At 42.7% G+C, this 14,662-nt stretch overlaps 1 protein-coding gene across 1 annotated transcript in view; it reads left to right on the top strand.

The window, feature by feature from the left end:
• The window catches only part of gnai2a (guanine nucleotide binding protein (G protein), alpha inhibiting activity polypeptide 2a), a 76,415-nt gene extending 61,762 nt beyond the window's left edge, over positions 1–14,653 (top strand). Inside the window, exons 4-9 of the mRNA XM_060909814.1 lie at positions 7,625–7,785; positions 9,599–9,727; positions 12,319–12,448; positions 12,560–12,713; positions 13,333–13,554; positions 13,737–14,653. Coding sequence (XP_060765797.1) covers positions 7,625–7,785; positions 9,599–9,727; positions 12,319–12,448; positions 12,560–12,713; positions 13,333–13,523 — 765 coding nt within the window. The 3' untranslated portion in view covers positions 13,524–13,554; positions 13,737–14,653. The remainder of the gene's footprint in view (positions 1–7,624; positions 7,786–9,598; positions 9,728–12,318; positions 12,449–12,559; positions 12,714–13,332; positions 13,555–13,736) is intronic.
• Positions 14,654–14,662: the final 9 nt, after the last annotated feature.

Here is a 14,662-nt window from a genome sequence, read left to right as displayed (position 1 = left end):
GTGTGGGGTACTGTGTAGCAGTTTGACTGTGTGTGTGTGGGGTACTGTGTAGCAGTTTGACTGTGTGTGTGTGGGGTACTGTGTAGCAGTTTGACTGTGTGTGTGTGGGGTACTGTGTAGCAGTTTGACTGTGTGTGTGTGGGGTACTGTGTAGCAGTTTGACTGTGTGTGTGTGGGGTACTGTGTAGCAGTTTGACGGTGTGTAAGGGTGTGTAACTCTTGCGTTTGGGAACCAAATCTCTGTTCCACTTTTGAACTGAATCCAAAATCCCAGGTACTGGGTTCCTGTATCTAAACTGCTACCTTGTTTCCTTTGGCCCGTGTGAACTCTGGGGGGGCTAATACTTAACCAGCCCATAGAACACGACTGCTCAACGTTGTTGCACTGATTCCTACAATATCTGTTTATTTCCTCATTGTAGTGAAACCGTGGACACGTTTAAAACGAGGGAACAAGTTATTCGAGCATGGCTGTGATGTATAAAACTATCCCCCCTTTTTTTTTTTTTTTAAACAAATGGTGTCCTCTCACTTCACTGAGCTGTATAGGTGGTTGAATGTTTTATCACGTTGTTGCAAGAGAGCCGTAAAATGGTCCATCAGGCACGCAGCGCTCCCTCATCAGCCATGAAATTACTGAGAACAGATGGGGCTGAATGTCGACAGACCCTCACACGCCCATCTGTGTGTTTATATCCTATTAAACTGTATTACAGTGGAGGAAGGCATTAAATAAACAGGATCAGACCGCTGTGTTACAAAATGTGAGCGTTCCCTTAACACACTGGAATAAGCACCAATATGCACGATAGCAACAGTGGAATATTGGATGGGAATGTCATGATCAGCTGACACTCAAGGTCTCAGTCTTGGAAAAGAAAACACTATCTCTAATAATTTAGTGTGCACGCCAGGGCTTTACATTAACTTTTTTGCTCACCGGCCACTGTGGCTAGTGGTTTTCCCGAGTCACTAGCCATTCAGCCTTTTCACTAGCCACAATTTTGTTGCCAGGAAATCGCAGTTTTTTTCTTCACCATGATACGTTAAAGTTCGGAAGATCTAGATTTAATTATGAATGGCAGCGTATAATGTCTCTCTACAGTAGCACTCAAGTATTCAGTGCTGTTAAGGTCGCTCCCTATATGAAAACATGCAACCAGTTCAGACAAAAATATAAACAGAGTATTCTGTTTATTGAACTCAAATTCAAGCCTCTTACAATATGAAATATCATATAATATGAAAAATAACATTCAGTACAACTGAACTGATTCTAATATTAAAAGTCCAATTCAAAACATTTATCATTGGAAACATTTGATGTTTTGATATGCAAGTATTATGTACATTATGTATTATCTATTGTGTGTGTGTGTGTGTGTGTGTGTGTGTGTGTGAGTGAGAGAATGTGTGGAGAGAGACATTAAATGTCCTCATTACATTCACCATCAGATGAGTGTGAATGGTCCATGAAAAATGGTCTTCGTGACCTGAGGCTTCCAGCAGGCCATAAGTTGATAGCTGGGGCGGATCAACTTCTTTCCAATCGCGTGAACATTTCTAAACAGCAGCTCCATCCTCTCCAGCTCAGCCGACTTCATGACAGCCAGGGACTGAAAGCAATGCTGTCCTGTAGCTAACAGCCGTCTTCGCCTGTTTTGATGTTATAGTACCCATGTGTGCGTTTGACTTTTCGTGGTCCTTTATAGTTTCGAGTTGAAAATTACTGGTGTCTGTCTTTGCCAGACTTTCTACAGTCTTCGCAGTATATGGTATTTTCGGTTTTGCTATGAACTAGCCAATCTCACCCGAACTTCCATGTGTCATTGAACTGTCTTATCTTCCTATTAGCGTCTTGTTCATCTCCATGGCTGCAGCCAGCTCTGAGGCCCCCGCGATCCGGACCTCGGTCATTTTTAAGAGCTGAAAATACATTTGTACACTAAATATTCAACTGGATAAAAAAATAAAGAATAACATTAAAACGTCTCCGTAAAAAGTGCATTGTTAATGATGTTAAATGTTGATTCTGCCTCTGTTTGGTGCGCGTGGCTCTGAGACCAAGAACACAAAAGCGAATGAGCGCACGCGCAACTCGGGGGAGGAACGCATTGCAGGAGACACGGGGTTTCCATGGTAACCATCAGCACACTTTCATGAAGCTGTTAAATTTACATTTTCGAACTTCGTAGTCAGCTGGGATAGGCTCCAGCTTGCCTGCGACCCTGTAGAACAGGATAAAGCGGCTAGAGATAGAGATGAGATGAAAAAATAAATATATTATTTCCCGGCTTAAGGTCGGTCCGTATCGTGAAATACCGTGACCTCGGCCCAGAGGCCTCAGTCAGTATTTTCAAGACCTTGGTCACGGTATTTCACGATACGGACCCCCCCCAACTGGTAAATAATACACACACGACGGTACTGTTCCGTCCCGGGTTATGAGAGATGCGTTAGACTGATTCTGACAACATGATGACATCGTGGCTACAGCCTACAAAAAAAAAAAACTTACAAATGAGTAGGTACGCCTTTTCGACCAACAGGGAACAGGTTCTTGAACCAATTCCATTCAGGATTCTTTGAACAAGAACAGAATCCGTTCTCTGTGGGTCGAAAAGGGGTAACGCCCCAGTTTGGTTATACTAAACATAGGCACTAATGGAACGCTGCTCAGCCAATCAAATTAGTGAGTCTGTATATTACTGAATTGTTGTATAATTAGTTAATTAGCTGATTATAGCTGAACCAGAGGAAAACGGTGCATTCCAGGACCGCATTCAGGAACCTGTGGTGTAATGTGAATGTGGCCATGTTTTGCCTCTAGTGGCTTTCCATATAGGATGCGCCATCAAAACCCTATATTCAACATCTTGAAAGAGGCTAAAGAGGAGTTCATATGACTCTCTGAGCAGATCGGGTTTGCTTTTCAGGTTTACTCCGGACTACATGTGCAGCAGCGCAGTTGTAGCCTGCCTTGTTTGAGATTTTTAAAAATAAATCATTCGATAAGCCAAAGCAATAGAGTGGAAAGTTTCAACTTATGTTTGCCTTGGATAACTTTGCCTCAAACATGGTGGTGTATACTGATTTTTTTTTTTTTTTTCTCCCCCAGAATGTTTTTTTTTTGTGTGTAGGTGTAACGGTTGCCAGATTGTTAATGTATCTCAGTTCCATAGGCTACATGGTGAGGGGGTCTTTCGTCCTCATTGCTTGGGCCAGATCAAACCATTAAACAAGCTTAAATTATTCTTACTCTCACCACACACATGATTTTTTTTTTTTCAAAACTGATGATATTCAGTTCAAACACCATTACAAGTAATTTCAGGAATAGATCTCTTGTGTGATGTGTAATTCACCCTCTCATTTAAATATGAAACTCCAGCTATGTGCCGCCACATAGTGTGCTTGTTAGTCGTCAGCAACTTTGTTGCTTCGTTCATTAACTGCAGGTTGCCGTATCACTGATTTTTATCTGAGCCGTTAACGAACGTTTAAATTCTAACGTTGTCAGAATGTTTATGCAGGTGCTCATGGGAGTTGTAGGCGTGTAATATTACATTGCAATGCGTTTATATCAGATGCCTTCAGAGAAAACTACAATTAAAATACAGGTGCTGGTCATATAATTAGAATATCATGAAAGTTGATTTATTTCAGTAATTCCATTGAAAAAGTGAAACTTGTATATTATATTCATTCATTACACACAGATTGATATATTTCAAATGTTTATTTCTTTTAATTTTGATGATTATAACTGACAACTAATGAAAATTCCAAATTCAGTATCTCAGAAAATTAGAATATTACTTAAGACCAATACAAAAAAAGGATTTTTAGAAATGTTGGCACACTGAAAAGCATGAACATAAAGTATGAGCATGTACAGCACTCAATACTTAGTTGGGGCTCCTTTTGCCTGAATTACTGCAGCAATGCGGCGTGGCATGGAGTCGATCAGTCTGTGGCACTGCTCAGGTGTTATGAGAGCCCAGGTTGCTCTGATAGTGGCCTTCAGCTCTTCTGCATTGTTGGGTCTGGCGTATCGCATCTTCCTCTTCACAATACTCCATAGATTTCCTATGGGGTTACGGTCAGGCGAGTTTGCTAAGAATTAAGAACAGGGATACCATGGTCCTTAAACCAGGTACTGGTAGCTTTGGCACTGTGTGCAGATGCCAATTCCTGTTGGAAAATGAAATCTGCATCTCCATAAAGTTGGTCAGCAGCAGGAAGCATGAAGTGCTCTAAAACTTCCTGGTAGACGGCTGCGTTGACCTTGGACCTCAGAAAACACAGTGGACCAGCACCAGCAGATGACATGGCACTCCAAACCATCACTGACTGTGGAAACTTTACACTGGACCTCAAGCAACATGGATTCTGTGCCTGTCCTCTCTTCCTCCAGACTCTGGGACCTTGATTTCCAAAGGAAATGCAAAATTTACTTTCATCAGAGAACATAACTTTGGACCACTCAGCAGCAGTCCAGTCCTTTTTGTCTTTAGCCCAGGCGGGACGCTTCTGACGCTGTCTCTTATTCAAGAGTGGCTTGACACAAGGAATGCGACAGCTGAAACCCGTGTCTTGCATACGTCTGTGTGTGGTGGGTCTTGAAGCACTGACTCCAGCTGCAGTCCACTCTTTGTGAATCTCCCCCACGTTTTTGAATGGGTTTTGTTTCACAATCCTCTCCAGGGTGCGGTTATCCCTATTGCTTGTACACTTTTTTTTTTTTTTTTTCTACCACATCTTTTCCTTCCCTTGGCCTCTCTATTAATGTGCTTGGACACAGAGCTCTGTGAACAGCCAGCCTCTTTAGCAATGACCTTTTGTGTCTTGCCCTCCTTGTGCAAGGTGTCAATGGTCGTCTTTTGGACAACTGTCAAGTCAGCAGTCTTCCCCATGATCGTGTCGCCTACAGAACTCGACTGAGAGACCATTTAAAGGCCTTTGTGGGTGTTTTGAGTTAATTAGCTGATTAGCGTGTGGCACCAGGTGTCTTCAGTATTCAACCTTTTCACAATATTCTAATTTGCTAAGATACTGAATTTGGGGTTTTCATTAGTTGTCAGTTATAATCATCAAAATTAAAAGAAATAAACATTTGAAATATATCAATCTGTGTGTAATGAATGAATATAATATACAAGTTTCACTTTTTGAATGGAATTACTGAAATAAATCAACTTTTTCATGATATTCTAATTATATGACCAGCACCTGTATATTGTTAGTCTGGTTAACACCAGACCATATCACAAGTGAAATATGGTCTGGAATCCGCCTATTGAGTTTCTCGTAGGGAAGGTGTGGTTTACGATTTTCAACGGCCGTTTATTGGACGTTGCGAATGTCTATCATTTGGCGTATACGTAGCCCATGGCCAATCATGGCAGTTGTACCCGGTGACGTAGTTAGAGCGACGAAGAGGCGAAGAAAGACTGAAACGCCAAACGCTGTTCTTTTTTTTTTTAAAACAAACTTTCGCTCTAAACTATTCAGAACAGTGTCTAAAGCTTGATCGAAAGTTTGGTTCGTATCGCTCGCCGCCATGTTAAATGTGATCCGTAAACAGTCCCAAATAAACTACAAGCTTCCGTTTGTCGAGTAGTACGCGTCACCGTCTTTCCACCCCTCCCCACTCTCTGATTGGCTCCCTAACTCAGGCGAGCCTTTAGACCATAGTTTCCATGTTGTCTTTTCAGATCGGAACGATTGTGCAAAGCAGCATGGGATTTCCCAGGCTAGTATATTGTCATACCACAGAATAAACCACCCGCCAAAGTGGCTAGTGAGACTAAAGTTATTACCCGCCAAAGCCCAATTTTACCCACATTTGGCGGGTGGGCGGGTGCTAATGTAAAGCTCTGGTGTGCGCGCGTGTGTGTGTGTGCTGGAGGCTGGCCACCAGCTGAAAGTTGTTGTATTTTAAAAAATAAAATAAAAATCCTTGTCTAATTGCACTGTCCAGTATGTTGTTCCACTTGTATCACAGCAGTTTGCCAGCAATTAGTGTTTAAGTTATTAATGAATGACACATCACACGTTTCTGCAAGGTTCAGCAATTAGTTTTCCCCAAGTGCCACGTTGGGCCAAACATGCCAAGCTGAGGGCCAAAACGTCCAGAGTTAAACACGCACCTACCAACAATGAAAAACATCCAAGCGCACACCTTTCTATATCAGAAATCTCTGACTCAAACCACAAACATTTTAATTTCTGGTTCCTCTTTTAACAAAATACAATACAAGCAGCATGAAGGCAAAGTAGCATGCAGAGGGAAAAGATAACAATCAGCTTTTCTACAAAAACCTGATGTACCGTGTGTCTGAATCCCAACAAAAGCATTTGTGCTGATTGTTAAATAGTGCAAACATCTGCAACATGTCCAAACAGCTTTCCACATCGTCGGTAGCATCTCGACAACCACATTCACCTCGAGACGAGTCGAGTGAGACCCTGAGCGCAGAATCGGACTGGAAGACGCATTTATACACACAGGAAAACAAACAGATTTTCAGTTCGTCACATTTAAAATGCGAGTGTAAATATCACCAACACGTACGGTTTGTTTGAAAATGAAAAATCTGTGCTTACCAAATATCAGCCTGTAAATACCAACTTGTATGATTTTCTTTCTGCAAACAATATAACACAGCTTTTACAGACGGTAACACTCTGTGCATATCAAGCATGTTGGTTTATCATTGGCATGGTCCGGTCAAATAAAACAAAACTGATCAGTCAGATCTGAGCGGACGGGTTTCCTGGTTCACTTTGCGCTTTTTCATGCTGAATAATGTTCTTGATTTATTTAGGACAGTTAATGATTGTTACTTATTGGTAATAACAGGCAGAGATGACTAGCTAGCTAGTTGAGGACCGGAGAGAATGTGCACGCCTTCTGACATCTGTGTGATTTCCAGCGGAGGTCAGAGGTCAAGTGTATGGTGTGGTATGAGGTCAAAATAAAATGGAGCGGCGTAAGCTTTTTCACGTATGATGACCGGTGCTGACTGGTCCGTGCCAGACATTTGGGGTTCAGGGGTTTAGTTATATCGAGCATTAATAATGTTGTGCGATAGAAACTTTAATGTATTAATATAAATCTTGCAGTCAGAATGTGCTTCTGACCAATCAGAGTCGAGAATTCATCCCTGCACTGGTGCACCTTTTGTTTTGATCCCAAATCTAAAAATGTTAACCTCAAATCAGGATGAGAGAAATCTGTCTCGATCCTGTCTGAAGTGAATGTTAAAAGTAGTTCCTGATACCGGTGATATTTCGGAGAAGTGTATTGTGACATGATATCAATGATGTATGATTGTAGTGTCCAGCCATGATCAGGATACTAATCGCATCACCGTGTGTGTGCACGCCCATTAATCAGCTCCGGTATTCTCATAATACTTCATCAACAGTCACTACTTTACTTAAAAGCACACACGGTTTTTGGTTTTTTTTTTTCCTTAGAAGGCAGAAAAAGTTTCGTAAAAGTTTGCGAAACCACTGAGGACAGAACTGATGAAGCATGTTCATAATGGCGCATGCTGTAATTGTTATACAGTTATGATGCCGAGTGGTGTGTAACTCTGCTTGTGTGTGTGTGCAGGACGATGCGAGGCAGCTCTTTGCTCTGGCTTCAGGAGCGGAGGAACAGGGGTTATTCCCTGAGGATCTCTCCAGCATCGTCGCTCGCCTGTGGGCTGACGGAGGAGTGCAGAACTGCTTCGCCCGCTCCAGAGAATACCAACTTAACGACTCGGCTGCTTAGTGAGCACGCACACACCCGCACTACTGTACACACAGAGGGTCCATGTTTGCTGATAATCGGTTGTATATTGGTGTTCTATGTTCAGCTAACACTGTTTTATGATAATGGTGGTCACTCACTCGTGGAGGAAGTTTTTGGGTGGAAGGGTTTCTTGTTTTTTAAATGTTTATTTATTTAGGGCTTGTTCTTTTGTCCGTGCTTCCCAAAATAAGAACCGTCCCACTGGGAAGTCTGCATCCAGATAAGTGCCCTAATTTTGGACCGAGTAGGAGGCAATCCTATCGTTCTGCTCAGCACGCAGCTGTTCCTCTGTCGGAGGAAAAATGGTTTATGAATATGTTTAGAAAATTATAAACCGAATATGATGGTGTGTCTGGATTAAATCACTGGTGACATTATTGTGGCATGAAAGTAAAAGTAATCCTGTGTGTGTTGCATGCAAACTATAATGCATGTGTAAACGTTTTATTTATTAGTTTTTCATGGGAGTCGCAACATCCGAGTCTCACAGAGAGAGGGTAAACAGTGATGGATGAGAGAAGGAAGAATGAACAAGTGAGACTGAGTGAGTGGAATAGAGAAGGGTGAATGAGAGAGAAAGAGGATGGAAACAGAGATGAACGAGCGAGAAAAGAGGAGGCGAGAGTGGAGTAGAGATGAGTAAGAATATGAGAGAGATGAGTAAGAATGAACAACAGAGAGGAAAGGAAACGGTGGAATCGAGAGTGTAAAGGCGATTGTGTTTTCACAGTGGGTGTCTTCATGTACTGCGTCACCGTGTGCCGCGCCTCATTTTCATTTATACTGGACTAGTTTTTTATTTTAAAGAGATGTTTTGTGTAAAAATCGTGTTGGTGACAGACTGGTGCACTGGTTACTGAAGTCAACACGAGTCTCATTTCTTCCAGCCTGCATTTGTAGATTGTCGACTTCATCCAAACACGAATTAAACCCATCTGATTGGTTACAGATGAATATTATTCAAGGCGTGGCTGCTCAGCAGGTATCACACAGCTGTGAGCAGGGAGTCAGTGTCCACAAACACACGCTCACGTGACTGACAGCCATGAAAGCACCTGAGATTAGTTCCGTCAGCGTTCTGGTTCCTCAAATAAAATAGCAGTGTGAAATCTGATGATGAAATGTCTCTGCGCTGTACACATGGTGTTCAAGCAGAATTTTTAAATTCAGGATTTTATTTTGATCACCAGGTGAGCACATGGACTTGGTGTTGGCAGGCAGGCAGGCGAGCTCAGTCCTGTGAGACGGCTCAGACTGAGCTGAAACTGAACCTGTTCACGCACCGTTCTTGTTTTAACTCTGAAGATGGAGCGAGTCTCATCAGCGCGGTGTTCCTGCTCCATTCAGCCCTAACGAACAGAACAGCGTCTCAAACAACACACCTGAGCCTCTGAGCACCATACTCCCCAAATCAAGTGCTCTCGGGACCATGTAATCACTGGGAGTGTGTGTGTGTGGCTCAATCGATCTGCACGCCACCTCTGCTAACAGAGCAGTGTGTGTGACGAGCTTAACAGCTTGTTCTCGATGTCTGTTCCACGTCTCGAGACGTCTCCCAGCTTAAGTGATGCATGGGGTTTAACGTTCCCACTTCTGCACATAAAGAGGAAGAGTGAGAGAGAGAGACAGGTGTGGGGTTGTGGGTTCAGTCACAAGCTTCAGGGTACAGTCAAGAAACATGAAAGTGCAAAAAGCTGATGCGGATATTTTCTGATTGAAAGGAACAGCTTGGCCGAAAATTAAAAGTATACGAAGTTTCTGTTGATGTGTGTGTGTGTGTGTGTGTGTTAGCTACCTGAATGATCTGGAGAGAATAGCTAAAGCGGACTACGTCCCAACCCAGTCTGACGTGTTGAGGACCCGAGTGAAGACCACAGGCATCGTAGAGACACACTTCACCTTCAAAGAGCTCCACTTCAAGTGAGTGTGTTAGAGTATTGGACCACGCCCAATAGAACAGGTTTTTGTTAATCTGATGTGAGTGTTCTTTCACTTCTGTCAGATTTTGCTGAATGTCTGGTGTTCACAACACAGAGACGGTGAATGTTGAACTCTGTGTCTCATCACGTTTTCCTTTTTTTTTCTTTCCTCTTTATGACTTGACTGAATAAAGCGACTGGGTCACACCCATCTTTCTCCACTTCCAATTTCACCAGTTCAGCTTTACAGAATCTCTAAAATAATCAGTAAGCCCCGGGCCTGTCTTCCTGTCTCTCTGACGTCTTTTTTTTTTTTTTTTTTAATCTCCTTTTTCTTTTCACCTCCTCTTCTCTCTGTCCGCCTGTCTATCTGACCTTCTGTCTTTACCTCCTGTTGTTGTCCAAGCCTGAAAGACGCCCCCACTCCACACACCGATTACTCACCCACACGCCTGAAGCTCATCAGAACCTGAGCTTTCAGAAGAATCGGAACTGTTTCAGGTTTATGAAGGTCATCCGACTCGTCTCTCAGAAGCCAGTGAAGTGTATCGAGCCCTTGAGGTCCAGAGTGCTGATGACTCGGGTTCCTGCACTCGGTGACTCGACTGATGGTGATGCTGAAGGACACGTTTGCTCCGACTCCATCAGCGAACATCAAACACGGCTGTGCGCGTCACTCAGAAAGCAATCTGTGACCTGGACATTCAGAAAGTCTGCTTTTGTTTCCGTGTCTGAACTTTAAAAGGTGTGCGCTAGGGTGGTCCCAAAATGTATGGGGGAAAAAATTTTTTACCAAAACATTCCGACCACCCTACCATTTTTTTTACATAGGCTAAAAGAAGGCAACAAGCAAAATTTCAGAAAAATTGGTTAATATTTAGAGGTGCCACATGAGGTTGCAAATCGGGTTAAGCCATTAACATTAGTTGGTGTGTAGACTGTTGCAGAGAAGATCTCAAACCCCCAAAAAGTCACAGTTCTAGAGGGAATATGCCACTTCTATGAAAAAGAAGAGGCAGGAAGAGTTTATAGACTGATAGAAGGTTAACTTTCATGCACTAAGGGGTTCTTAAACAATGAGCACTGATCGTAATATGCTGATGAAGTTGTGAATGTTTTTCGTCTCATCTCGTCGTCTTCCGCTTATCCGGGGCCGGGTCACGGAGGCAGCAGTCTGAGCATGGAAGCCCAAACTTCCCTTTCCCCAGACACCTCGGCCAGCTCCTCGGGAAGAACACCGAGGCGTTCCCTGGCCAGCTGAGAGACATAGTCCCTCCATGTTTTTCAGATGGCTAGCAACAGTAATACAAGTAGTACCGGTGGTGCAAAGCACGTAACCAGAAAGGACAATTACGTTTGGTTAATCGGTCCCACTTCCAAGGAACTGTCTGGGAGAAAACTTCCTTCTGCTAGGGAAGTCCTTAGTGTGTTCTTTTATCTCCACAAGAGACCATAAAGTAATAGCTATTGTTACTTTGAACACAGGAAGTTATATTACTGTATTGTTTGTATTAATATGAAACAGTTAATAAGCCACATTATTTTATATTGTGTCTTGAGTGAAAAGTTTAATGGCTTTGTGGCACCTCGAAACATTGTTCAATCTTAACCAAATTTCGCACAATAACTTCTTTTAGGCAATGTAAAAAAAAAAGGTAAGGTGGTTGTAACAAAATCCTAAAAAAAAAAAAAAAAATTTGGGACCACCCTAGTGTGCGCGTGTGAAATTTTTTTTTTTTTTGTATGATGTGCTGTTCTGTTTAGCTTTAGAGGAAGAAAATATTACAAGCGAAAAATATCTTGCACACACTGCTATGTCTTACAGTACTGAAAGCACTTCAAACTGTGTTCTGGCCCTGATGTACAAGATTAGAGAGAAAGAGAGCGAGCGAGTGCGCGCAACACACATGGACGCAGAGTATAAGAGAGTCCAGAGGTTGTAAAACGTAAACCCACATGTACAGGAGGTGATGGCATTTTTTTTAACACTCCAAAACACTCAACTGCGATTATTGTTGCCATTCATTTTCTCTCTCTTGGGCACACACAAAACGGTAGAGCTCCAAATTTCCTCAATCCACTTACACCATCATTAACGCACACTGGACAGGAGCTTCCTCTCTCTCCAGCTGTGTGTAACCATGGCAACAGTGCCCACACTGAAATGGCAGCAAATGCCACTGAAATGGCATTGTTAGTAGCCACCCCCCCCCCCCACACACACACACACACACACACCCTGAGGAGGAAGAGCAGGGAGAGGAAGGACGGACCTGTGTTCCATTAACTCTCAGGATGTTGATGCTCCCTCTAACCTACTCGATGCTGCACCAGTCGTGCCACTGCCATGTTTTGTCTTCATTTTCAGACTGCTTTCTTTTTCTTGCACAAAGCAGACTGATTTCATATCTTTTTTTTTTTTATGACCAGCATAAATTATAAATGTATTTGCCGAAAGAGAATAAATCAAAGCACCCAACGATTTAAAACACGTTTTATGATGGTCACAGAGGCGATCGTGAATTATTAAAGACGAGAGTCAAATGTGGGATCGAATTAAAAATCGGAACGCTGCTCTCTTTCTCTCGACAGGATGTTCGACGTCGGAGGTCAGCGTTCCGAGAGGAAGAAATGGATCCACTGCTTCGAGGGCGTCACTGCCATCATCTTCTGCGTGGCCATGAGCGCTTACGACCTGGTGCTGGCCGAGGACGAGGAGATGGTGAGAGAACTCGCTTCATCCCTGATGGCATGTCTCACAAAATCAGTACGACAACGGGGTTCAGAGCACCGTTTGCACAGCTTTGTTTCTTGTTAATTTTTTCCCTCTCAGAACCGCATGCACGAGAGCATGAAGCTCTTCGACAGCATCTGCAACAACAAGTGGTTCACGGAGACGTCCATCATCCTCTTCCTCAACAAGAAGGACCTGTTCGAGAAGAAGATCGCACACAGCCCTCTGACCATCTGCTTCCCAGAGTACACAGGTAGAAAATATTCCTCCGAAATCCAGCCTTCACGTCACACCTGATCATGAGCTTTATTCCAAATCAGAAGGTGCAGGTTCATTTCCACGCAGTTTTAAATATCTTTTTTTTTAATCAGTAAAGGAAAAAATTTATCATTTGAGATGGTTAGAGTTTCTGGAGATGTCACATTTATAGAAGGAGTCTCCAGTGTCAGGGCTTTGAAACAGGAAGTTTTCCGGATAGAGAAGTTCACGCTTTGGTTTCACGGAGACTTGAGCTTTGGGATTTAAAAAAAAAAATTTTTTTGGTCTTATTAACTAAAAAAGGGAGAAGCTGGTGAGCGGGCTGGATGACTGCTCGTTTATCGCTGCTATAACAGAAGTGAGAACAGGAACTAACTTCAATGTTAAATGGAGTAGTAAATGTATAAAGCTGACTGTGTCTTACAAAACTAAAAGAATTATAATCGTGGGCGTGTTGCTGTGGTGTAAGAGGAAAAAAAAACACTTTTGTACGTGGGGTTTAGTTTTGTTTTTGTGTTTTTAATCAGAAAACGCATCCGCTTCAGGACGGTAACAGTAACTCAGCTCGATCACACCACCACCACCACCCTGTTGTTGATCTGTCTGTGTTCCAGGCTCCAGCACGTACCCCGAGGCGTCGGAGTTTATCCGCACCAAGTTTGAGGACCTGAACAAAAAGAAGGACACCAAGGAGATCTACTCACACTTCACCTGCGCCACTGACACCGAGAACATCCAGTTCGTCTTCGACGCGGTCACCGACGTCATCATCAAGAACAACCTGCGTGACTGCGGACTGTTCTAGAGGAAAGGCTCGCTCATCACCACGGGCCCAGGTACATGTGTGTGTATACACACACACACACACACACACACACACACACACACACACACACACAGTGTATGCAACTGTATGTGCAGCACACATACACCAGTCTCACTCTTTCTGTTGCTTTCATTTCCCCTCATTGTCTGTATATATTCTCTCTCTCTCTCTCTCTCTCTCTCTCTCTCACAGACTTGAACTGGAGTGATGAGCAGGTGAAGGTGTTCTGACTGACTGCACTGTAACTGTTTCCTGCTTCAGCCTGCTTTCGGATCAGCCGAGTCGCCGAGCGCTCGGAACATTCACCATTTCACCGACGCGTGTGTGTCTGTCTCTCTCCCCTCCCCCCTCTCTTCTCCCTCACTCCTCACATCTTTTTCGTGTTTGATTTTTAGACTGCAGCTTCGTCTTATTATTAACCTTCGGGCTTCGACCACAAATCCGGATTTATTGTATTTGTGCCTTTTTTTTTTTAAATCGATGTATGTTTTTGTTTGTTTTTCATCCTCTTTGTTTCTTTGAGTAATAGGAGAGCTAAAGCAAAAAGAGCAAAAAAAAAACCTTTTTATATGAATACTTTCATTTTAGTCTAGAGAATCTGATGTGCAGATTTTATTAAACATTTAATTACAGAAATTTTTGTTTTTTAATAGACGCAGCAGATACACACAGAAATCAGATTGAAAAAAGGAGAGATTTTGTAAAAAATGTTTACACGTCGTACTTTATATCCAAACAAAACGTGAATCGTGTGGCGCAGTGTCTCGACAGACATTCCTTTTTCAAATTATCTTAAATATTTTAAAACGCACGAGCTCTGCAGAAACGACAAAGCGGATTGGTGAGGGTTCAGGAGTCGGAGCTGTGAAGTGTGTATGAGGAGAGTTCTCTCTCTTGACCATTCCATCCTGTGCCTTTATTATTCCATATTATTATGATCATCATTGTCTTCACATCCATCTCTCTGTCCTCTCTGACACCATATAAGGAGAAAAAGTTCCTGTAATGAGTCAAAAATCGAATTGATAATAAAGGTAGTGTGTTTGCTGAAGAGTAAAATGAAAGTCCTGTGTTATGATTTAATTTAAATAAAAGTTAGATTCACTCGATTATGTTGT

Source organism: Neoarius graeffei, chromosome 26 (assembly GCF_027579695.1).
Source record: "Neoarius graeffei isolate fNeoGra1 chromosome 26, fNeoGra1.pri, whole genome shotgun sequence".
Classification (NCBI taxonomy): domain Eukaryota; kingdom Metazoa; phylum Chordata; class Actinopteri; order Siluriformes; family Ariidae; genus Neoarius; species Neoarius graeffei.
This window is presented reverse-complemented; position numbering and strand designations above follow the sequence as displayed.